General features: G+C 44.5%; 1 protein-coding gene and 1 pseudogene across 1 annotated transcript in view; both read right to left on the bottom strand.

Annotated features, from left to right (window-relative positions):
• HYDIN (HYDIN axonemal central pair apparatus protein) overlaps positions 1–25,066 on the bottom strand; it is a 287,221-nt gene that overhangs the window by 218,159 nt on the left and 43,996 nt on the right. The window contains exons 13-17 of the mRNA XM_063313067.1: positions 23,812–24,047; positions 19,948–20,048; positions 12,317–12,452; positions 11,716–11,880; positions 6,485–6,637 (exon numbers count right to left, since the gene is read on the bottom strand). Coding sequence (XP_063169137.1) covers positions 6,485–6,637; positions 11,716–11,880; positions 12,317–12,452; positions 19,948–20,048; positions 23,812–24,047 — 791 coding nt within the window. The remainder of the gene's footprint in view (positions 1–6,484; positions 6,638–11,715; positions 11,881–12,316; positions 12,453–19,947; positions 20,049–23,811; positions 24,048–25,066) is intronic.
• Positions 14,656–14,881, bottom strand: LOC134504203 (U2 spliceosomal RNA; annotated as a pseudogene).

Below are 25,066 nucleotides of genomic sequence, written 5' to 3'. Positions count from 1 at the left end.
GGTCCTTACCTGCATCAGACGCCTTGCCTGTAGCCAGCGTGGAACCAGCGCCAGCGTCTTCTGTCACCACAGAACCATCTTCTGCACAAGCCACTCCATTCGAGCCTCTCCTTGCCATCCCTCCTGAGCACAGCCTCGTGTTCAGCTCCAAGCCTCATCACTTCGCTCCAGTGCGATCCAGGTGTGTTCCCAGATTCAAGCCTTGCCTAGACTCTCCAGTCCAGTCCAGTCTTGCTTCCAGCTCTCAGCCTTGCCCAGACTCTCCAGTCCAGTCCAGCCTTGCTTCCAGATCTCAGCATTGTCTAGACTCTCCAGTCCAGCCCAGCCTAGCCTCCAGAGCCAAGCCTTGCCTAGGGGTTCCAGTCCAGTCTTGCCTAGCCTCCAAATCTCAGTCCGATCCTATCCACGTGTCAGTCCACAGGACCTTGCCTTTAGCTTCTGCCTTGACACGCACTCTAGCTTCACCAAGTCTAACAGCTTTGATCAGAGTTAGCTGAATTCTGCCTTGCTGTTCTGCCTCAGTCTGACCCTGCAGCCTTGTCTGTTCATCTGTCATTGCCTGGGTGGTCTTGATTTAAATTGCTTATTTATTCACCAGGACTCTTACTGTTGTAAATAGTTGTTTTTAATAAAGAGTTTGACAATAATTCTGTCTGGCCGCCTCATAGTTTGAACAGGACAACCATGGCATGAGTCAGACGTGTCTTTGTTTTTAAACTGACTGACTTACTTCTGAAAACTTTAGATAGGTCTTTGATGGCAGATTTTCCCAGTGCAGTATGTCATTTGATTTCTTGATTACTACTTCTCTTGGTCGTTGATCCAAATAGAATGAAATCATTGATGACTTCAATTTCTTCTCCATTTATTTTGACATTATTTATTGGTCCATTTGCGAGAATCTTCGTCTTCTTCACATTCAGGTGTAGTCCGTATTGCTGACTACGATCTTTGATCTTCATCAGCAAGTACTTCAAGTCTTCTTCATTTCCAGCAAGCAAAGTTGTATCATCTGCATATTGCAGGTTGTTAATGAGTCTTCCACCAATTCTGATACCCCGTTCTTCTTTATACATTCCTGCTTCTCGAATTATTGTTCAGCGTACATATTGAATAAGTAGGGTGAAACTATACAACCATGTCGCACACCTTTTCCAATTTTGAACCACTCAGTATCACCATTTTCTGTTCTAACGACTGCCTCTTGATCCGTGTACAGGTTCTGCATGAGTACAATTAAGTGCTCTGGAATTCCCTTTCTTCATAATATTAGCCATAACTTGTTATGGTTCACACAGTCAAACGCTTTTGCGTAATCAATGAAACAGAGGTAAACATCTTTCTGGTAGTCTTTACATTCATCCAAGATCCATCTGACATCAGCAATGATATCTCTCGTACCATGTCCTCTTCTAAATCCAGCCTGGACTTCTGGTAGTTCTCTGTTGATGTAAAGCTGCAAACGTTGTTGAATTATTCTCAGCAAAATTTTGCTAGCATGTGAAATTAATGAAATTGTTCGATAATTTCCACATTCTGTTTGATCTCCTTTCTTTGTAATGGGTATGAATACAGATCTCTTCCAGTCAGGTGGCCAGGTCATTGTCTTCCAAGCTTCTTGACACAGAAGAGTAAGTGCTTCCACTGCTGCATCTGATTGTTGAAATATCTTAATTGGTAATCCATCAATTCCTGGAGCCTTATTTTTCACCAGTGCCTTCAGTGCAGCTTGAATTTCTTCCTTCAGTACCGATGGTTCTTGATCATATTCTACCTCCTGAAATAGCTGAACATGGACTAATTCTCTTTTATACAATGATTCTGTATATTCCTTCCATCTTCTCTTAATACTACCCGCGTCATTTAATGTACTGCCCATAGAATCTTTAAGGATAGCAACTTGGGGCTTGAATTTTTCTTCAGATCTTTCAGCTTGAGAAATGCTGATCAAGTTCTTCCTCTTTGATTTTCTAGCTCTAGGTCTTTGCATATTTCACCATAATATTTTTCCTTATCTTTTTGAGCTGCCCTTTGAAATTTTCTACTTAGCTCTCTTAATTCATTCTTTCTTCCATTAGCTTTACCTACTTGGCGTTTAAAAGCAAGTTCCAGAGTCTCATCTAACATCCATTTGGATCTTTTCCTTCTTTCTTGCCCTTTTAATGATCTTTCACTTTCTTCGCACATTTTGTTCTTAATGTCTTCCCACAACTCTTCTGGTCTTCGGTCATCAGTGCTTCGTGCATTGAATCTATTTTTGAGGTGATCTCTAAATTCAGGTGGGATGTTTTCTAGATCATACTTTGGCACTCTTGGACTTGCTTCAATATTCTTCAGCTTCAGCTTGAACTTGCACCATCACCAATTGATGATCTGTCCCACAGTCAGCAATTGGCTTTGTCTTAACTGATAGTATTGAGCTTCTCCATCTTCTCCTTCCACAAACATAATCGATGTGATTTCTGTGTAATCCATCTGGTGAGGTCCATGTATATAGTTGTCAACTGTGTTGTTGGAAAAACGTATTGCAAATAAATAAATCATTGGTCTTACAGAATTCTATCATGTGATCTCCAGCGTCATTTCTGTCACCAAAGCCATATTTTCCAACTACTGATCCTTCTTCGTTTCCAACTTTTGCATTCCAGTCGCCAATAATTAACAAAGCATCTTGATTACATGTTCGATCAATTTCAGATTACAGCATTTAGTAAAAGTTTTCAATTTCCTCATCTTCAGCGCTTGTGGTTGGTGCATAAATTTGAATAATAGTAGTATTAACTGGTCTTTCTGTCCTGCTGGAAGCTTTGCCATCAGTAGTTCTACTACCAAAAGGGTTACCCATGGTGGACAGGTTTCAGCAGAGCTTCCAGACAAAGAACAGACTAGGGAGCAAGGCCTGGCAATCTACTCCCAAAAACGTGCCAAGGAAAACCCTAAGGATTACAACAGAACATTTTGCAGCAGCAGAGCCCTAGGGAATTTGCCAAGCTCCCTCTGAAACTGAATTAGGTCCATCAGGCATCTGGGGCAGACAGAATGAAAATTTACCTCCCTAAATTGTATCCATTAGTTCAAAAGGCTCTCTATAAAAACCAACCAGGCAACAGGAAGACACTGATGAACTGAAATGGAGACTATGGACAATATAAGCTGTTTAAACCCTATTCAAACCCTAAGGGATTTGAAACCATAGTATAAACTTCCAAACGGTGGGAAAACATGAGATCAGCCAACAACAATGGGCAAATGAGGCAAACTATAATACTTTATGGAATGGTGGAACTGCAGAACACTTCACTGATCTACTACTGTGGACAAGAGGACCACAGAAGAAATGGAGTAGCCTTCATAATTAATAGTAAAGTGGCTAAAGCAGTGCTTGGATACAATCCAAAAAACGATAGAATCTCAGTTTGAATTCAGGGCAATAAATAATATAAATAATAATAAAAAATATGTAATAAAACACTAGAGACCTATTCCTCGTCTCGGCATGGTTCCTGCTTGTTAGGACAGTAGTAGATCTGGTGGTCATCTGATGTGAAGTGGCCCATTCCAGTCCATTTCAGTTCACTGACACCCAAAATGTCTATCTTTAATCTTGACATCTCACCAATAACCACATCCAATTTGCCCTGGCTCATAGATCTTACATTCCAGGTTCCAATGGTGTGTTGATCCTTAGAACATCGGATTCTCCGTTCACCACCAGCACCGTCGGCCACTAGCTGTCCTTTCGGCTTTGAGCTAGCTGCGTCATCACATCTGGGGCTAGTTGAGCTCATCCTCTGTTCCTCCCCAGTAGCATTTTGACCACCTTCCGACCTGGGGGTCTCAACTTCCAATGGTATACCGACATATCTCTGGTTGTACTGATCCATTGAGTTTTCACGGCAAGAATACTGGGGTGGGTTGCCATTACCTTCCCCAGGGATCGCATTTAGTCTGACCTCTCTGTCATGACCTTCCCGTCTTGGGTGGCCCTTCACGGTTTAGCTCATGGCATCATTGAGGTGCTCAAGCTCCAGCACCACGACAAGGTAACGATCCTTTGCTGAAGACAAGTAAAATGCCACCAAGCTAATCTGAGCCACTACGGGGTGGGACCACTAATCTTTGAATCCAATTTCTTCTGGCAGGGTTCAGATAGATACAAACTTAATGGAAAGCCAGACATCATCCCCAACCATAATATGCTTGCAAGAAGCCTTGGCAAGGCCCAGACGCTCCTGGATAAGTAGCGTGCCTGTAGCTCTTGTACTCATTTAAAAGCTCAGGAACAGAAAAGAGAGGGGCAGCCTCAGGTAAGCTGTAACCCATGCCCAATCACCACTCAGTTGGATTATGTAATGTGCTTCCTGTGGGGCAGACAGAAGTTGCAACTGGCCCAGAACGTGGCAGCTAGACAGCTGGCAGGCCAACCCTATCACTACAAGGTAACACCAGTTCTTCTGGGGCAGGTGGAAGATTATTACAAGGGTTGAAATTAGCCATTTTTGTAAACAACCGTAACTACCAAACAGTGGTGAAGCCTCTAATGCTTGTGAGGTCAGCAAGGAAACCCAAAGAGACAGTATCCCAAGGTCTTTCCAAAGAGAAGGAAGGAGTGTGGGACAATTCAGCTGGCTTAGTACTTAAAAGTCTGGCATGAGGACAAATGTGACATGGGAAAACAAACAACATCTGCTCTGATATGAAGTTGCGAAAAATCTCAAAGTAAAAGGTAAAGGTAAAGGTTTCCCTTGATGTAAAGTCCAGTCGTGTCTGACTCTAGGGGGTGGTGCTCATCTCCGTTTCTAAGCCTTGGAGCCGGCGTTGTCTCTAAGGACCCGTCCGTGGTCATGTGGCCGGCATGACTCACGGAACGCCGTTACCTTCCCGCCGAAGCGGTACCAATTAATCTACTCACATTTGCATGTTTTCGAACTGCTTGGTGTGCAGGAGCTGGGACGAGCAACGGGAGCTCACCCCGCCGCGCGGTTTCAAACCGCCGACCTTCCAATCGGCAGTTCAGCGGTTTAACCCGCAGCGCCACCGCGTCGTAAAAGGTACATAGTTTTAAAAATGTCAAAATGTCCTGCAGATTCATCATGTATTGGCTGGGTTTAAGAAATGTTTCTCAGAGGGAAGGTTGAATATATAAACAACCCTTGTGGCACAATTCTCCCCAAGGAAAAGGGGAAGGGATTACAGGGCAGAGTTCCCTGAAGATCCTTTGTCTGAGGCTGCCCATACGGGGCTGGCTCTGCTGCAGGAGCGCTTGTGCACTGAAGGCAGGGATGTGCCTTGCCCTGCCCAATGTTTTAGGAAGTGCAGCTGGTGCAGGGCAGGGGGAATTCTCAGATTTCAAGACAGTGGCCAGAGGTGTGATGGTTAGACAGAGAAGCCTGGAGGGGAGGGGAGGGGAGGGGAGGGGGTATTGAGATCTCACTGCTGTAAAAGCTCAGCTCACAGTCAGCCAGCACAGCAGTGCTGGACCAGGATCAGGGAGATCCAGGTGCTAGCCCATCTTTCTCTTCTGAAGCTCAGTGAGGAACTTTGGGCCAGTTACTCTCTCTCAGCCAACCTCCCCGCAGGGTGGTTGTGGAAAATAATTGGAGGAGGGAGCACTACATAGGCCACCTTGAATGAAAGTCAGGATATAAATCTAAAAGTAAATAAAAGGGAGATTGAAGGTTTATGAATCTAGAACACATTTATTATTTAACGAGAATTTGTGTTAAGAACGTGAGAGCCTTTTTCTGAGCCTTTTTCAGCTGAACAGCAGAATAATATGCTATAGATAAATAAACACATCCATGCATTGTCCAGGTACATAATGTAAGTAATGCTGCCTTGGTGATCTGCTCAAGTTGGTTCAACATTCTCTGCCAGGATCCAAGCCCCCAAGTCAAGGGTGTTGCTTTGGAAACTGAACATTAGTTTACTTTGGGAATATAGTATAACCTATTGCCAAGCTATACCAGTTTGGTCTAATGGTTAAGGCAATGGACTAGAAACAGGAAGACCGTGAGTTCTAGTCCCGCCTTAGGCCTGAAAGCCGGCTGGGTGACCTTGGGCCAGTCCCTCTCTCTCAGCCCAGCCCAGCCCACCTCACCGGGTGGCTGTTGTGGGGAAAAGAGGAGGAGGAAGGAGTATTAAGTATGTTCCCCACCTTGAGTTATTTATAAAAATAATAAAGGCAGGATAAAAATTGAATAAATAAATAAATATACCTCATGGCTCAGCCTGGAGTTGAAACTGTAACTGGAGAAGGCCGGCAGCCAATAACTGCATTCTCTGATCACTGCATCTTTCAGTCCAGTTACAGTTGCTAAATATTAGTCTATATCACTTCATGGAACCACCACCATGCCAAGTGCTGTATATCTGGAGATGTCTCCATGTGAGGCCTTCTCATACAATCATGGCAAAAGCTGTTAACAAACAATCTCTTTTCAGTTTTAGTTCACAATATGAAACTGCTTCAACATTTACTTACCATCTGTGCCTTAAATGGTGCAGAAATAACAGACTGATTTGACAGGCAAAGTGTCCTGGAAACATCCTTTAAAACCTGGATGCAGCCAAAGTCTATCTTAGCAGGGTGCACATAAACAACAGGACCTTCTCCAAAAGACACCAGATGGATTTTCTATGCCAGGAATAAAAAGAAGCAGAGCAAAGTTAACACAGCAACACTGGTTGTGACTGATTAGGACTTCTGGAAGTGACCAGGATATTCTAAAGCAGCCTTCCCAGATCTGAGCCACCTCTTGATATGTGGATTACAGCTGTCAGAATTTCCTAGAAAACATCACCATGGGTGAGAATTCTGGAAGCTGAAGTCCTCATAACGAGAGGGTACTTAAACTGAGGAAGGCTGATTTTCATGCGACATGGGTTGAGTCAAGTCCAAGAGTCCTACCATGAGTAAAGAGGACAAACCTTGACCCAGCATTTGAGTTTCCAGACTCATCCAATATAGAGGAGCATAAAGCTAACCTAGAAAAAGAAATGCAAGAACAGTTAGATAGACATCCACTTAGCCTTGGAAAGGAAGAAGGAGTGAGAAAGAAATTCAAGGTAACCCCACTTTGATTCTCTGTAGCATAAGAGGAGCCAGAGGGAGATGTCAGGCTTTCAAGATTCTGTAATTATGTGAAAGTGAAAGGTGAAAGGTCCCCTGTGCAAGCATCGAGTGATGTCTGACCCTTTGGGGGGACACCGCCTCCGTGACATTTTCTTGGCAGACTGTAGCAGGGTGGTCTGCCATTGCCTTCCCCAGTCGTCACCTTCCCCAGCAAGCTGGGTACACATTTTATCGACCTGGGAAGGATGGAAGGCTGAGTCGACCTGAGCCAGCTACCCGGGAATCCAGCTTCTGCTGGGATCGAACTCGGGTCATGGGGAGAGTTTCAGTTGCAATACTGCCGCCTACCACTGTGCTACACGAGGCTGTTTCTGTAATTATACTCTACAGCAAAAAAGTAGAATTCCAGTAGCCCTTGAGGTGTCTGTTTCCTGACATGACCTACTTCAAAAGGGATGATCTCCAGTCCAGAGGATGGAAAATAAATAATTGTTGATGCATTCCCATATGGAAGTATCACTGCTTTTGCCTGCACATGTCTACTCATACACACAGCTCATTTTGTACTTAAGAAGCTCATTTTCTATGGCTTTCTGATATAATTAAAGGAACTGCTGTAATAGAGCTGTTCGTTCATGCTGGCTTACAGTGATAGGTAAACATCACCACTGTTGATTGGTTGGTAGGGAAACATCCACCCAGAGTCTTTTGGAGTGAACTGCCATAACGGCTGCTGCTTTGTAATGCCAGGTCAGTTAACAACAAGGCCCCGCTCATATGTGATTTAATCACAGAGGAGGGGGCCAACCTGGTGTGCATTGCTGAAATGTGGCTGGGCTCAGGTGTCCCTCTTGCGGAGATGTGCCCGGCTGGGTTTTGAGTATGGCACCAGCAAAGACCTCAGGGCAGGGGAGGAGGGGTGGCTGTTGTCATCCGGGAATCTCTGGTGGCCTTCAGAGGCTCTGCTCCACAAGTGACTGGGTGTGAGATCTTGTTTTTCAAGTTGGGTTCCCGAGAACAGTTGGGAGTATTGCTACTGTAACAGCCTCCCTGCTGTGTAGCAACCTTCCTGCCTGAGCTGTTGGAGGCCATCTCGGGGTTGGCGGTGGAGTTCCCCAGGCTTATGGTTCTGGGGGACTTCAATATGCCCTCCCTGGGACGGGCCTCGGAGGCAGCTCGGGAGTTCATGGCCACCATGGCGGCCACGGGCCCGTCTCAGATTATTCGGGACCCAACTTGAGACAGTGGCCTCACACAGGATTTAGTTTTCTTGTTGGAGCAGTGGCAATGGGATCTGAGGGGAGAGTTACACCTATCCCCTTTGTCATGGTCAGATCATGGCCTGATGACCTTGAGATTCTCTTATGCTGCCCCCGCTCCGCAGGGAGGTGGGACCCATTCAACTGGCCCGCCCCCGGCGACTGATGGACCCGATAGTTTCAGAGGGAGTTGGGGGTTACACCCAAGGATCTGCTGCACGGTCCAGCGGAGGCCCTGGCTGCTGCCTGGAATAGGGAGGTGGCTGGGGCCTTGGACAGGATCGTTCCTGCACGGCCTCTCTTGTCCCATCGAACCCAACACTTCAGAGCTGACGGTTCTGAAGAGGATTAACAGACGTCTAGAGCGCCACTGGAGGAAAAGACCGAATCCAACTGAACACAAGCTAGAGCCGCTATTAAGGCCTACCTTGTGGCAGTAAGAGCGGCAAAACGTCAGTATTTCTCCACTCTTATTGCATCTGCAGAATGCTGCCTGGCAGCCCTGTTTAAGATCTCCTGATACCTTTTGGGGAAAGGGGATTCAGAAGTCCATCTACAGGGCCAAGCTGAGGAGTATCTGCAGGATAAAATTGCTTGGATCCGTTCCAAGTTGGACTCCAAGCATGGGACAGGGTCTGTGGAGAAGCCTGGGGAACGTACTTACCCAGTTATCTGGGAACAGTTTGATCCCCTTGGGCCCGAGGAAGTAGACAGGATCCTCAGGACTGTAAATGCCACCACTTGCCAATCAGATCCATGCCCCTCCTGGCTGGTGAAGGCAGCTCGGGAGGTGACGTGTGGTTGGGTCCAGACGATGGTAAATGCATCCTTGAGAGAGTGGGCGTTTCTGGTGGCCTTTAAGGAGGCGCTGGTGCACCCCCTCCTGAAGAAGACCCTACTGTACTGGACAAGTTTCGTCCAGTTTCCCACCTCCCTTTTTTGTGGAAGGTGGTTGAGAAAGTGGTGGCATTGCAGCTCCAGAGGATTCTGGATGAAACGGATTATTTAGACCCCTTTCAGTCAGGTTTCAGGCCTGGTTATAGGACAGAATTGGCATTGGTCGCACTTATGATCTTTGGCAGGAGTGAGATGGGGGCAGTGCATACATCCTGGCTCTTTTTGACCTCTCACCGGCTTTCGATAGCATTGACCATGGTATCCTTTTGGGGCGACTCAGGGAGTTGGGGGTGGGCGGCGTGGTTCTGCGCTGGTTCACCTCCTTCCTCCAGGGCTGGTCCCAATCAGTGTTGATAGGGGGTGAGAGATCCAGCCTGTGGGCCCTTCTTTGTGGGGTGCCGCAGGGCTCAGTACTCTCTCCGCTCCTTTTTAACGTCTACATGAAACTGCTGGGCAAGATCATTCGTCACCACGGGATGAGGTATCATCAGTACGCAGATGATACTCAATTATATATATCCATCCTGGGTGAAGTAAGTGATGCCGTAATCACCCTCTCTGGGTGCCTGGGGGCTGTGGGGGCCTGGATGGGGAACAACAGGCTTCCACTGAACCCTAGTAAGATGGAGTGGCTGTGGATTAATGGCTCCTCGGTATCTGGGAAACTGTCTTCTTTGGTTCTGGATGGGGTTGCACTGCCCCAGACAGTGCATAACCTGGGGATCCTCCTGGACTCACAACTCCTGCTCAAAGATGCTTTTTCCTAGACCAAGAAGCCCTTCGAACGGTCACTCATGCCCTGGTCATCTCCCATATAGACTACTGTAATGCGCTCTACATGGGGCTACCCTTGAAGAATATCCAGAAGCTACAAATGGTCCAGAATGTGGCTGCATGGGCAATCTTGGGTGCCCCAAGGTTTGCACATGTGGCACCTTTGTTGCGTGAGCTGCACTGGGTTCCAGTCTGCTTCCAGGTTCAATTCAAGGTGTTGGTTATCACCTTTAAAGCCCTACATGGCATGAGACCAGGATATCTGAGGGACCATCTCGTCCCTATTACATTGACCCACCCCACCCGGTCATGCAGGGAGGGCATGTTAGAATTCCATCTAGCAGGGTCCCGGAAGTGTGCCTTCTCTGCAGTAGCTCCCATCCTTTGGAACATCCTCCCCACAGAGGTGAGACAGGCCCCCTCGCTCCTGGACTTTCAAAAAGATTAAAGACCTGGTTTTGCCAGCAAACTTGGAACGGGAGGGAAAATAGCCATACCTTGGATGGCTAGCGCCCTAGAGTGATTTTCAGTGGACCTATTACACTCATGGACTGATAAGAACTCTCAGCCATCTAGACTCCATCATATTTTATTTTTAGTGTATTTATTGTATTTGTAACTGTTTTGATTTTAATTTCATTTTTATTGTAAACTGCCCAGAGTCCCTCCTTGGGAGGGAGATGGGCGGTGATAAAGTTTGATTGATAAATAAATAAATAAATAATAACCCTTGGTTGAGACCTAAGTAGGCTGAGATGATTTGCTTTGATTTGGTGCTTAGGTGTCTACTTCATACTTAACTTTTAGCACAGGACAGGAGGAAAACCATTTTACCATATGTGTCTCCATTTAAAATAGAAGAAACTTTTTCTCTTGAATCTGACGTGCTTGGCTGTCAGTTTCTCCCTCTCACTGCTGATAGGAAAGGGCATTTATTGCTGTAGAAAATCCAGGGGCTTGCTGGCTAGCTGAAGACCCTCCAGTATTCTAGAAACACCAGCAAAGTTTTTCTCTGGTAGGAGGCAGGAGAGGTGAAATTCGGGGGGACGTAAAGCTGTTTGTCCCTGGGAAGCCTTGGCAGAAGCAAGGACTTTAAAGTGCAGACTCTGTCTGACTGAGCCTAGGAAATCAGGCCCAACACTCCAAAAGCCCTGTAACCACTGGAAACTGGTGAGGGAAGGTGTGCAGGGTTTCTTCTTTTCAGTGCTGCTTGTGCTCAGTGACACAGCCTTAATTTGTCATCCTGTCATCTGTCCCCCTCTCCTCTCTGTTGGCTGCAGTTAATGATTGCTAAGTATGGTATACAACTATCAGTCTTATGTAACGAGGGACATCTGAACTACTCTCTCAATCCTCCCCTTGTTGGCTTTAATTCTTTCTTATTTGAGCGTGAGGTTTGTTCTAGGCACCCCACACTCCAAAACTGCTTGGTTTGGTAATCCTGGTTAAGAGGGGAAAACTTAATGCTATTCTCAACCACTCTTCATTCTACTGGAATGGCAGATCCTAGGATCCAACTCAATAAATGATTCACATTTTTATCCTTCTCTAACACATCTTCTGACGTAAAGCAAACCAATGAGCTTATCATCACCAATGGAACACAATCTTTTCCTGTCCTCCTGGGGCAGAGGAATTTTATTGTACTTCCTGCAGGCAATACAAGGCTTAGTAAAGGCCTCTTTATTCATGCTCATTCAATCCACTCACCAGTGGGAAGTCTTCATTCCCAAAGACAGCTATGTAGGCTACTGTTTCCTGGTGTCCTTTTTCCTCCACTTCCAGAGCTAATGGGATTTCAACTGTGGCATGAGGTGGAATAATACCGCAAGGCACGGGACTTGAATACAGGATGGCGGGGGACTTCTCATATTCCTAGGTGGAAATAAAAGCACTAAGAATTATCAGCTTGAAACCTTTCCGTTTCTATGCTGTCACCATCTCCTCCAGTAAAATCCATGTATTTTATTATTTTTTTATTGTTCATGATGGAGCTCTGAAAATTTATTTCAACAAACTTTTCAGCAGCTGATTTCAATAGCATAAGAACAACAAAGCAACAAAATATCCAGACATCCTTAAATCAAATATTCAATAGCAACATTAACAAGAGTAGAGTTCAAGAAATGCTCATAATTAGACTGAAACACTTTCTCTCTTCTATTGGATCCACCTTGCCCCTACAGTTGCTACCAGTTCCTGAAGCAGAGGCCTTCTGCCTGTGCAAGATTATCAATCTGGGACAAAAAGTCCCTCCTGGAAGCACCAGGACCTTCAAACAGAAAAGAGAAAAGACAAAAAACAAACAAACCTGGGGAAGAACACCATAGCATCCTGGAAGGTCACTATCATTAACAAGTTTTGCCATTTGTTGATATTGAAATTTCAGGAAACAACGTCCAAAATTCACAATGGGATTAGCCACATATAGCGGAGGTGTGACACATCTAATTCATCAGAAAAGCAAATAAATAAAGATTTTTTAAAATTTCTAACCCACAATGGAGATGCAGAAAATAACACATTTATCATTCTGAGAAAGGCTCATCAGCTGGTTATTAGTTATCTGAAGATGCAGGTTCCTAAAACTTTACATAGTCAATTAAAAGTGAAGCTGCTGGAAGCAGACCCACACTTGATCCTAAGTATTAAGAGATAGTGTGCCTTGGAATTTTGCTAGCAACCCAGTCCTTTTAGGTGTGAGGGCCAGACAAGTATATTGCCCAGAAAATAGAACTTGGATCTGGAAATTCTAGCTAGAGCTGTGCCAGGCATGTTCACAGTACTCAGTCACTTTCCCATAGGCTCAAGTCCTTGGCAACACCATGAGAGTTACTGTGATCTGCCCTGCTTATGACAAGACAGTGTGGTTTCTCTAAGCTTCAGGCAGAAGGTGAGCTGTGCTCAGCCCAGAATTCCCTCTGCTGCTTCCCAGCTTGGTTTCAAAATGTCCTGCTAGTCTCAGAAAAGGAGAGCAAGGTGAACATGAAAGACAGCTGCTGCATAACCCACATGCTCATGCAAGTGAATATCTCCGTAGGAGGCTGCTGTAAACCCACAATTGTCTTCCTCATGTTCTGCTGAACCTTTCAAACAAAGTTATTCATAAATTAGCACAGGCTTCCAGCCCAACATGTTCACATATTTAAAAATCATTTTAATGGAAGAGTATAAATCTCCTATATATGTTAAATAAAATTAGTCCTGTCTATATATTCATGTCATGATACACAATCATTTTACTTAGCAATTGATACTGTTTCAATTTAATCTTGCCTTTCCATTCCTTGGGCTAACAGACATGAACTTTTTTTTTGGTACCTTTGAATCAGTTTTTTTAACTCCTGGGAACTGCCTGGACTAGTCCCTGCAGTTTTCCTGGCAAGGTTTTTCGGGAGTGGTTGGCCCCTGCCTCCTTCCTAGGGCTGAGGGAGAGGGCTGGCCCACGGTCCCCCAGCCGGCTTTGTGCCCAAGGCGGGACTGGAACTCGGGGTCTGCCGGTTTCTAGCCCGGTGCCTTCGCCAAAACATCAAGCTAGGCTCTCTTAACTATTAGTATCACACTAATTCTACAACTAGAATCATCATCACCTACATCAATAACTGCCTCACTGATTGAGGTAAATGAAGCCTCAAAAAAACCATGGAGGGATTGTGATGGGTGATTTCAACTACCCAGGCATTTGTTGGAAGACTAATTCTGCTGGAAACAAAATGTAAAAAAAAAAATCTTGACTTGTGTTGGTGGTAATTCCCTTCATGGAATTAATTCCAAAAGATGGAGGGGGCGCAAGGGGACCTGCTACTTTGCATTTGGTCCTTAATAACAGAGAGGAGTTGACTGAATTGCTGGGAACTTTGGGTGCAAGTAATTACACACTGCTAGAGTTCTTGATTTTAACAAATTGTTTGGTAAAAGAACCATGCATTTTAGGAAAGCGGATTTTAATAAATTAAGGGGCACAGTAAAGAAGATACCATGGGAAGAAAACCTTAAAGGCAAAGGTCCGTAGCCCGCTGGGATGTCCTGAAAAGGGAATTAAGGATAGCACAGTCTCAAACAATACCAGTGAAAAAGAAAACTCAATCTGGTCAAATAGGCACTTCATTAAGGAACTGGGACTAAGGAAGGATGCTTACTGGAAATGGAAGGAAGAGTTTTCAACCAGCAACTATAAAGCTTCAGCCCAGAACTGTAGGAGCAACATCAGGAAGGCAAAAAGAAGAAAATGAGCTAAGGCAAGAAAGGCAAAATCCAGTAAGAAAGGTATCTTCAAATATGTTGACAGCAAGAAGACAACAATAGAGATGGTGGGCCCACTCCATCTTTAGATGGAGAAATGTTAACAGCTGACTAAGACGAACTCAACTCCTATTTTGCTGTTGTTTTTTACATCCAAAGTAAAGGGTAATTTTAGTTGCACAGACTTGGAATGAACACAATAGGGTATACTGCAGGTCAGTAGGAATGTAGTGAAGAAACTTTTAACTAATTTGAATGCCTTTAAGCCCCAGGCCCTGAATAAATAAGACAGGCTAGAAAATTGAAGACTGTGAGTTCTAGTCCCGCCTTGGGCACAAAGCCAGCTGGGTGACCTTGGACCAGTCACTTTCTCTCAACTCTAGGAAGGAGGCAATGGCAAGCCATTTCTGAAAAACCTTGCCAAGAAAACTGCAGGGAATGGTTCAGGCAGTCTCTGAGAATCAGACACAACTGAACGGATTTAAAAAAAAAAGAATACTGAAGGAATTGGTTGAAGAGATGTCAGGACCTCTGTCAATTCTTGGGAGGTGCCAGAGAACTATGATCAACTAGTGAGCCTAACTGATAAGAACAGATACTACACTTGATCTTAGCCAAAAGGCCGAGAAGCCTTAAATGGTCTAAGGTGGATACTAAGGCAATTTCCAATTTTATGATATCCGAGAGGGCCCAATCTTGGGTGAAAATGGTTGTTACACCTACTCAAGACCCCAATTGAATCCTTACTGGATATGCCAATTTGTGTAGCACATTAAGAAACTTCTTAATTGTAATGATTGCCTATTCCAATAAAAGGAGTCTCATCAGTAGTTACTAGAGAAAACTAATTTATTGAATGAATAGTATGCAAAGTACGAAGAAAGCTGAGAATGAGCAAAAGCGCGCCAATTACAAACTTAAAAAGCCTTGCTCCCGTTGCAAACCCTCCCCTCAGGCTAGCATAGCAACCACCCACCCCAGACGCTAGCAACCGTTAGAATCGGCCTGAGAAAGTAACCTTGAACAGCAGAGATAACCCAAACATACATTCCAGAAGATCACAAGTCAGCACAAAGGAAATTTACCAGCGTGGCCAGGCAGGCACGCAACTGCAGATATGACATGTGAAACGTTACGAGGAACCATAAACATCGGAACGGGAACATGACATTAATAGACAAACTGCCAGTTAGGAACTGACAGCCCATAAGATCTAATTGGTTCGATCTTGATTGCTCTCGCTCAAGAAAGACCCTAAGAGCAGCTATGTGTTTGGTTCAAAGAAAACCCACACCAAATAACCACGCAATTATAAGAAACTAACAGCCATTAAGAAGGCTCAATATACAGCGACAGTCTGGTCTGAGCTAGTAGAGTCAGCAAAAAGGTCTAACCCAGTCATATTTTGGTGTATTGTATCTGGCATGTTGAAAGAGCGTAAGCTCCTACTTGATATCCCCATTTCAGCTTCAGTCTGGGAGGGTTTCTACACTACCCTATTTGCCAGTTCCAAGCAGGACTATCCAGAGACGATGACTACTGAGGCTCTGACCCTTGATAATCTTCCTCCTTGGCTACCAGTGACAGTGACAGAAATCAAACACATCATTCAATCACTGAAACCCAATAAGCCACCTGGAGAAGACTTCCTACCAGCAGAATTTTTCAGGACACACACTGACTGGTGGGCCCCACTATTGGCAGGACTCTTTACATACATAGACAACACTGGCCATATTCCAGCAGGATGGGAACTCTCCATCATAGTTCCCATACACAAAAAAGGAGACAAGGAAGCCCCTAAAAATTACAGACCCATAAGCCTTATTGATGTAACTGCTAAGATGTATGCAAAACATCTCCTGAGAAAAATAGAGGACTGGGCAATCGAGAAAAATATACTAGTGGAAGAACAGGCCGGGTTTAGACATGGGCACTCCACAATAGACAACTGCTTCGTTTTACACCATCTTATCACTAAATATACAACTGATGGAAGGCACCTGTTTACATCTTTTATGTAAACATTTGATTCCATAAATAGAAGTATCTTATGGAAAAAGCTGGCCAAGTTAAACATGGAACCCAGACTTTTATACTTGATAAAGGCCCTCTATACAAATACACGCCTGAAAGTCCTTACTGAAGTCAATGGCTCTCTTACACAGAGCATACCCATCCACAAAGGTGTCAGACAAGGATGTATCTTGGCCCCGATGTTGTTTAATCTCTATGTTAACGACATTCCAGGATTCCTCCGTTCAATGGATGTTCACATGCCAAAGATCCTCAACAGACATATCAATATCCTCTTGTACGCAGATGACATGGTACTGATGGCACATTCCCAAGTAGGCCTGAGAAGATTGATGGGGAAATTTGGTGCTTACTGCGCCTCAGTAAAGGATCGTTACCTTGTCATGGTGCTGCAGCTTGAGTACCTCAATGACGCCATGAGCTAAACCATGAAGGGCCACCCAAGATGGGAAGGTCATGACAGAGAGGTCAGACTAAATGCGATCCCTGGGGAAGGTAATGGCAACCCACCCCAGTATTCTTGCCATGAAAACTAAATGGATCAGTACAACCAGAGATATGTCGGTATACCATCAGAAGATGAGACCCCCAGGTCGGAAGATGGTCAAAATGCTACTGGGGAGGAACAGAGGATGAGTTCAACTAGCCCCAGATGGGATGACGCAGCTAGCTCAAAGACGAAAGGACGGCTAACGGCCGACGGTGCTGGTGGCGAACAGCGAATCCAATGTTCTAAGGATCAACACACCATCGGAACCTGGAATGTAAGATCTATAAGCCAGGGCAAATTGGATGTGGTTATTGGTGAGATGTCAAGATTAAAGATAGACATTTTAGGCATCAGTGAACTGAAATGGACTGGAATGGGCCACTTCACATCAAATGACCACCAGATCTACTACTGTCCTAACAAGCAGGAACCACGCCGAGACGAGGAATAGGTTTTATTACTGCTACATTGGACAGAAAATCCTAACAAACTGAAAAGCATAAGAAAACATACAGATAAACCCCAAAAGTCAAGGTGGGTCTGTTCTGTGTCTCTTTGAATGACAGCTCAAATTCTCGCTACTACACATGCATATTCCCCCTTGGATAGGTGCCCCCTCCTGCTCACCATCAGTACTCATGACAACTACTGTGGACAAGAGGACCACAGAAGAAATGGAGTAGCCTTCATAATTAATAGTACAGTGGCTAAAGCAGTGCTTGGATACAATCCAAAAAACGATAGAATGATCTCAATTCAAATTCAGGGCACGCCATCTAACATCACAGTGATCCAAATATATGCCCCAAGCACAGATGCTAAAGACGCTGAAGTAGAGCAGTTCTATGAGGATCTGCAGCACCTACTGGACAACACGCCTAAAAGAGACGTTATTTTCATCACAGGAGACTGGAATGCTAAGGTGGGCAGTCAAATGACACCTGGAATTACAGGTAAGCATGGCCTGGGAGAACAAAACGAAGCAGGACATAGGCTGATAGAATTTTGCCAAGACAACTCACTCTGCATAACAAACACTCTCTTCCAACAATCTAAGAGATGGCTTTATACATGGACTTCACCAGATGGACAACACCGAAATCAGATTGACTACATCCTTTGCAGCCAAAGGTGGTGGACATCTATACAGTCGGTAAAAACAAGACCTGGAGCTGACTGTAGTTCAGATCACGAACTTCTTCTTGCACAATTTAGGATCAGACTAAAGAGATTAGGGAAGACCCACAGATCAGCTAGATATGAGCTCACTAATATTCCTAAGGAATATGCAGTGGAGGTGAGGAACAGATTTAAGGGACTGGACTTAGTAGATAGGGTCCTGGAAGAACTCTGGACAGAAGTTGGCAGCATTGTTCAGGAGGCGGCAACAAAATACATCCCAAAGAAAGAGAAAACCAAGAAGGCAAAATGGCTGTCTGCTGAGACACTAGAAGTAGCCCAAGAAAGAAGGAAAGCAAAAGGCAACAGTGATAGGGGGAGATATGCCCAATTAAATGCAAAATTCCAGAGGCTAGCCAGAAGAGATAAGGAATTATTTTTAAACAAGCAATGCGCGGAAGTGGAAGAAGACAATAGAATAGGAAGGACAAGAGACCTCTTCCAGAAAATTAGAAACATCGGAGGTAAATTCCAGGCAAAAATGGGCATGATCAAAAACAAAGATGGCAAGGACCTAACAGAAGAAGAAGAGATCAAGAAAAGGTGGCAAGAATATACGGGACACCTGTATAGGAAGGATAACAATATCGGGGATAGCTTTGACGGTGTGGTCAGGGAGCTAGAGCCAGACATCCTGAAGAGTGAGGTTGAATGGGCCTTAAGAAGCATTGCTAATAACAAGGCAGGAGACGACAGCATCCCAGCTGAACTGTTCAAAATCTTGCGAGATGATGCTGTCAAGGTAATGCATGCTATATGCCAGCAAATTTGGAAAACACAAGAATGGCCATCAGATTGGAAAAAATCAACTTATATCCCCATACCAAAAAAGGGAAACACTAAAGAATGTTCAAACTTTCGAACAGTGGCACTCATTTCACATGCCAGTAAGGTAATGCTCAAGATCCTGCAAGGTAGACTTCAGCAGTTCATGGAGCGAGAATTGCCAGATGTACAAGCTGGGTTTAGAAAAGGCAGAGGAACTAGAGACCAAATTGCCAATATCCGATGGATAATGGAAAAAGCCAGGGAGTTTCAGAAAAACATCTATTTCTGTTTTATTGACTATTCTAAAGCCTTTGACTGCGTGGACCATAACAAATTGTGGCAAGTTCTCACAGTATGGGGATACCAAGTCATCTTGTCTGCCTCCTGAGGAATCTGTATAACGACCAAGTAGCAACAGTAAGAACAGTCCAAGGAACAACGGGTTTAAGATTGGGAAAGGAGTATGGCAGGTCTGTATACTCTCACCCTACCTATTCAACTTGTACACAGAACACATCATGCGATGTGCTGGGCTTGAGGAATCCAAGGCTGGAGTTAAAATTGCTGGAAGAAACATTAACAATCTCAGATATGCAGATGATACCACTTTGATGGCTGAAAGTGAAGAGGAACTGAGCAGCCTTATGATGAAGGTGAAAGAAGAAAGTGCAAAAGCGCTTGCAGTTAAACCTCAAAAAAACCAAGATTATGGCAACCAGCTTGATTGATAACTGGCAAATAGGGGGAGAAAACGTAGAGGCAGTGACAGACTTTGTATTTCTAGGTGCAAAGATTACTGCAGGTGCTGGCTGCAGTCAGGAAATCAGAAGACGTTTAATCCTTGGGAGAAGAGCAATGACAAATCTCAACAGGAGCACACAGTAGTCAAAATCCAGTCTGAAATTCAGAAAGCCAAGTCAGGTTTGTCAACCAGTCCAATCAACCAATCAACCAATCAGTCAATCAATCAAAATTCAGCATCTTAATTATTGTGCCAGATTTGAAAAGTCTTGTACATATACAATCAAATTATACCTGTAGTTCTAATTTTCACATTTAAGAAAGGCATTCTATTTAATTAGGCTGGAATTGAGATCAAAATGCTGACAGCTTATTCACTGACACTTAGCTCATAACATTCCACGTTATCTTGTTTAGAATGGAGGCAAAGGTTTGACCATAAAAGCCACAGCATCCCAGCATTGCAGCAGTGAAATAAACAGTACCTTGCTGAAATTGGGAGAGCTAGAACATCTTCACCACTACCCTTTACGTCCACTACCAGGGCAGTTTCATAGATCTTCACAGTGTTTGAACATAAGGTCACCTGCAGCAGAAAAGGAAAACAAGGATTCTCACATCTGCTTCCATCCCAACTCTGACATTTATAAGAGCTTTATCATGTTTAAGAATTTTATAATCTTAAGAATTCGTACCCAAGTTTGACTTATTCCTCCTTCCTTTGCCATCACATTTTCTTTTTGTGCTACAGGTAGTCCTCGACTTGCGACCACAATTATAGCTCAGGGGCTTCTTGAGTTAATACTTTAATAACATGAATACATAACATAGTAGCAATACTTAACAAAAGTAGGATTATTATTACTGGCATAATATTGCGTTACAGTACAAAAATAAAAAAGTGCAAAATCAGATTTTACAAGTACCTATAAACATCAGTACAGTATACAGTAAGATTAGTCTTTTCTGTGTCTTGCGTAACGCTGGATAGGCTGGCATGGCTGGTTGAGGGCTGCGGATCGTCTGGGTCTTCTGTCCCAGTGGCTGGGGAGGGAAGTACAGGTGAGGAAGGAGTAACTTTCCTAGAGAACCCAGCATGTGTGGCTTGCATGGTTTTTTCCCTTTCTCTTCACATATTTCACGATAGCGCTCTTAAGATGTCATCAATTTCTCAACATACTTTTCCAGAACATTGCACACTTGGATCCATGCTTTCTAATTGTGATAAACTTTTGTTCATTCCCAAGAAAATACCAGCCAATCCTTCCACAGTGAACGTTTTGGGCTGAACTTCTACATTTCCTCCTCCTCCTTCAAAGTGTTCTTCCTCTTCCTCTTCCTCCAACAACCCTCGTCCTTCCAATTCCTCTTGCAGTTCAGTTAAATCTTCGTTTGAAAGCTCTCCTTCAGTGTAGGCCATTAAATGTTTCACATCCTCAGCATCAACCTCTAAGTCAAGGGATTTTCTGAGTATCAAAACGTTCTGATTTATTTCAAAGAGCAGCAAAACATTTTAAAAACCGTTTTTCCAAATCCCCTGCATGCATCTTGCCACGCTGCTGCAATGTTTTTGGTGCAACGGAGGATACTTTGTGTGACTTTCCAAAAGTCACACAACGTTGCAGTCTCATTCTCCACTGCAGCTATGGCTTTGGCAAACGTTGCACATAAACAGTAGGCCTTGAACGTTGTGCTAGCTCCCTGGTCCATAGGCTGAGAGAGACGGGTGGTGTTTTTGGGTGGATAAACTCCCTTACATCCGGCTGGGATTGCCGAGGTGCAGGGGATGTCCAGCTGCATTGTCAACAGTTGCCTTCTGTTACGATTACATCTGGAAAACGTTGGGCAGCTTCTCCGTCAGCGCTTGCGGCTTCACCTGATGAATGTCTGTTGCGGTAACCAAGTCTGTGCTGGAACCGCATAAACCAGCCACGGCTGGCAGCAAATATGTCGATGCACTCCTCGCCTGCTCTTCCTTTCAGCGTTCTGAAAGCGCTGCGTGCCTTAGCCTGAACGAGAAGAAGGCTACTCGGAATCCTCTTCTGGATTCGACCCTCAGTCCAAAGTACAAGCAGTTTTTCTCTTTCGCGGATGAGACCTGTTTGGTGTCTTGCTCCTTTCATTGCCTTTCTGGCCCTTTCCTTATCCTTCAGAATAGTGGAGGGGGTGGGATGGGCCAGCCCCTCTTCTTGCGCTGCAATGTTCACCTCCTTCCCCTTGTCATGCGCTTTGGTGATCTTCATCTTCAAATCAAGGCTGATGGCTTTCCTTTGCTTCCTGCTTCCTTGCGTAGCTGACATGGCGCCCTCTCTCTTTGAAGAGGCTGCCAGCCAAAACAAGAGCCGGTTGCGGAGCGCTGTCCTGCAGGGAAGGAGAGAGGGAGGGAGGGAGGCTGGTTCAGAACGATTCACCTTCAGTGTTAGGGTGGGGGGAGGCAGTACTGTAGCGCAAGAATGTGTTTTCCGTGTCTGCTAAAAATGTATTTCCCTGGACAAAAGCACGTGAATGGTCACTGCTAGCAGCAACGTATTTTAAATTCATTTATTTACTATATTCAATATTGGTTTATACGCTCCACCTTTGTTCTCAACTGGCTCCCCGCCCTGCTCCTCTTGGTCATTTTTTTCCTTAGTGTACAGCATGTGCAAGACTGAATCTGATTCTTGACCATCGGAGAGAGTGAACTGTGCAGTTTGGACCCTACATACAGTACAGTCCGTTTGTGAGGAAAAGCCAGGGTTTGCAGGAAGGGATAAAAACTCGCAAAAATTGTCTGCAGAGTTGAAGATCAGCGGTTTAGAGAATAGACAGACAACGCATATTGCTTCACCAGCGTTTTATCCTCAGGCTGGGTCTTTGCCATCTGCATGACCCAGTCATTTTCTTTCTCTCACAGAAATCATCGCCACACATGCAGACACATTGAGATGAGGCAAGGAGAAGGGGAAGGGGAAGGGAAGGAACCCCTACTCAACCATTAGAAAGCAGATCAGTTTTTTCTGGATTCAGCTTTGAGGAAAACAGGATTTTTTACAGTAGTGCAGTAATCAAAGTTGAAAAACTTTATTACTGTACTGTAGAGATAAAGATGGATATCGCACCCGCAACTTAATTTAAATGTAGAAACTTCCCGAACATATGCAAACTCATACTGTGCTGAAGGCAGGTATCTCTGAATATACGATTACTGCATATAAGGGCATTCTGCCAAATGCATGTTGGTTTTAGATGCTGTACTGTATGGTAATCTAGATCACTCTCAAAAGTCTCAAAAAGTTAAAATAAGCAGGAATAAAAATAGAATAGAATAGAATAGAATTAAAATAAATAAAATAAATAAAATAAAATAAAATAAAATAAAATAAAATAAAAAAATAAAATAAAATAAAATAAAATAAAATAAAATAAAATAAAATAAAATAAACCTCCTGGCTCAACAATAGCCACTAGGACTGTACAGCAAGCCAAAATTGCCACCCTATTTAAATAGTATCAGCCAGGACAGGATTTAGTAAGCTATGTCTGATGACATAATACTATGTATTGCATTTATTTTTGGAAAAAAATAGCCCTATATTTGGTTCTCTGTTGCTGTTGGAAAACACAAAAAAAGCAGATGGGAATGTATTGAAGACTCCCAGCATTATTTTGCGCATTACTATCGCTCCTCCTCTTTTATTTTAAAGTGAAGTCAAAGTACTTCCATATCGGCAAAAAAATTAAAAGAAATCAGAATCAGAATCAGAATCTTACCTTACCACAATATGCACACATAGGTACTTCACTCGGTTGGTCCTGCACACAAGCAAAACTATGGGAAGAAAACGTGCGCCAGCTGCAAAGTCCCCAGATGTTGCTTGCTCGCGTGACCACATGAAAATGAAGGTTGTTAAGTGCAATCGCTTTTGGGGTCCTAAATGTCAATCACATGACTGCGGAGGCCTTGCAATGGTCAAAAATGGCTGTTGCTTCTGGAGTGGCCGAATGTTGGTCACGTGATTGCGGAGGCCTCACAGGGATCATAATTTCAGGGACCAGTCACAAGTCTATTTTCTAAGCACCATCGTTACTTTGAACAGACAGTAAGTGAATGGTCGTAGGTCGAGGACTATCTGTCTTTTTGGTTATAAGCCTAAGAAGAAGTGTCTGCTACTGACTTTACCCAAGACTGGGGATCTTTTCAGCTCAAGAGCAGGGAAAATGATTAACAACAACTCAGTAAGAATTCAGCATTTTCAGTGGCCATCAGGAAGCTTTTCCATTGCATTTTAATCTCACAATTAAGTCCTACAGACAACTAGTTTTATATCAGTTATTAGCTGTATTCCAAGGCTACAGTGGTTTTGTACCTCAATGTCTAGAAATCCTTGTGAGCGAATGGTGCCATGGCTGGGAGCGATAGTAAATTCCTTGGGCTTTGCAGATGCAAATGATGCCTTTCTCCATTTTGGCTTTGAGATGTCAGAGGCCTGATCTTGACTCCTAATACTTGGCTCTCCATTACCATCTCCTGGGACACGGAGGCTGAAAGTCATGGGCACCAATGAGGTGTTGCTGAGGCAGCAGGACAGCGTCTGGGGGAAACCTGGAAGATCAGTTACAGAGATTGTAAGTGAACTGAATGAGGGGCCCGAAAAGGACCAAGGCCACCAAGCCAATCCCTTCCCGCTTTATGTGAAGTCAACTTTTTCATCCCAGTGCAGGCCTTGATAGCTTGCACCCTTTAGGGTAGTGGGACAGAGGGCAGCTATTAGGAGGCAAAGCTCAAGAATTACAATAGATGGAACCAAGGATGAGAGCCGGTGTGGGGTGGTGTTTAATGGGTCCATTTTTGGCCAAGGAAGCTCACTGGGTGTCTTTGGGCCAGTCATTTCCTCCATAGTAGCACTTCTTGACCAAACAAGGTTTGGGAGTTTAAAGACATAGGGCAGAAGGCCGTAGGCACTCTCAGAGTTCCTGGTATGCCTTCAGATTCCTGCTATATCTACCCCTGCCCATCTATGTACCAATAATGCCCCCCACCCTCATATCTCCCTCCAATCTCCCCCGCTCCTGGGTGCCCATCCATCCATACCTCCCAACCCCCCAGCACCACACCTATATCATATCAAGAATCCACAACAAAAAGTGAACCAAACACTTACCCTTCACCACCACCCCTGCTGATAGGGCCTGATCCCCCTATGGTCCCACCAGCTGTGAAGCACCTGGGCTTCCAGGGAGCCCCCAGAGCCATGGTCACCCCTTCAACCCAGTCCAAAATGTGGGATGCACAGTGGAGCTTATAGCAGAGTTCTCCATAACCTTAGGCCATCCTCGGCCTCCAGACCCCACAAACAGGACGCACTGGTCTGTAACTGCTATTTCTGTCGCTTTCCTTGTTGGCAGCACTCCCATGACCAGCCGACTTCAGGACCATACTTCCTCCTCCTCCAGCTATACCGGCCATAAGGACAGAAGAGAGCCCTGCAGGTCCTTCTGATCTTGCAAGAGAGGCACCTCCAGGAAGACCAAACAGAATACAAAAGCAACACCAACCTCCCTCAACCAAACAGTGGCATTCAAACCAACCATATCAGATAGTTTTCCAAGGTTGTGAACGAG

This window comes from Candoia aspera, chromosome 11, assembly GCF_035149785.1.
Source record: "Candoia aspera isolate rCanAsp1 chromosome 11, rCanAsp1.hap2, whole genome shotgun sequence".
Lineage (NCBI taxonomy): Eukaryota > Metazoa > Chordata > Lepidosauria > Squamata > Boidae > Candoia > Candoia aspera.
This window is presented reverse-complemented; position numbering and strand designations above follow the sequence as displayed.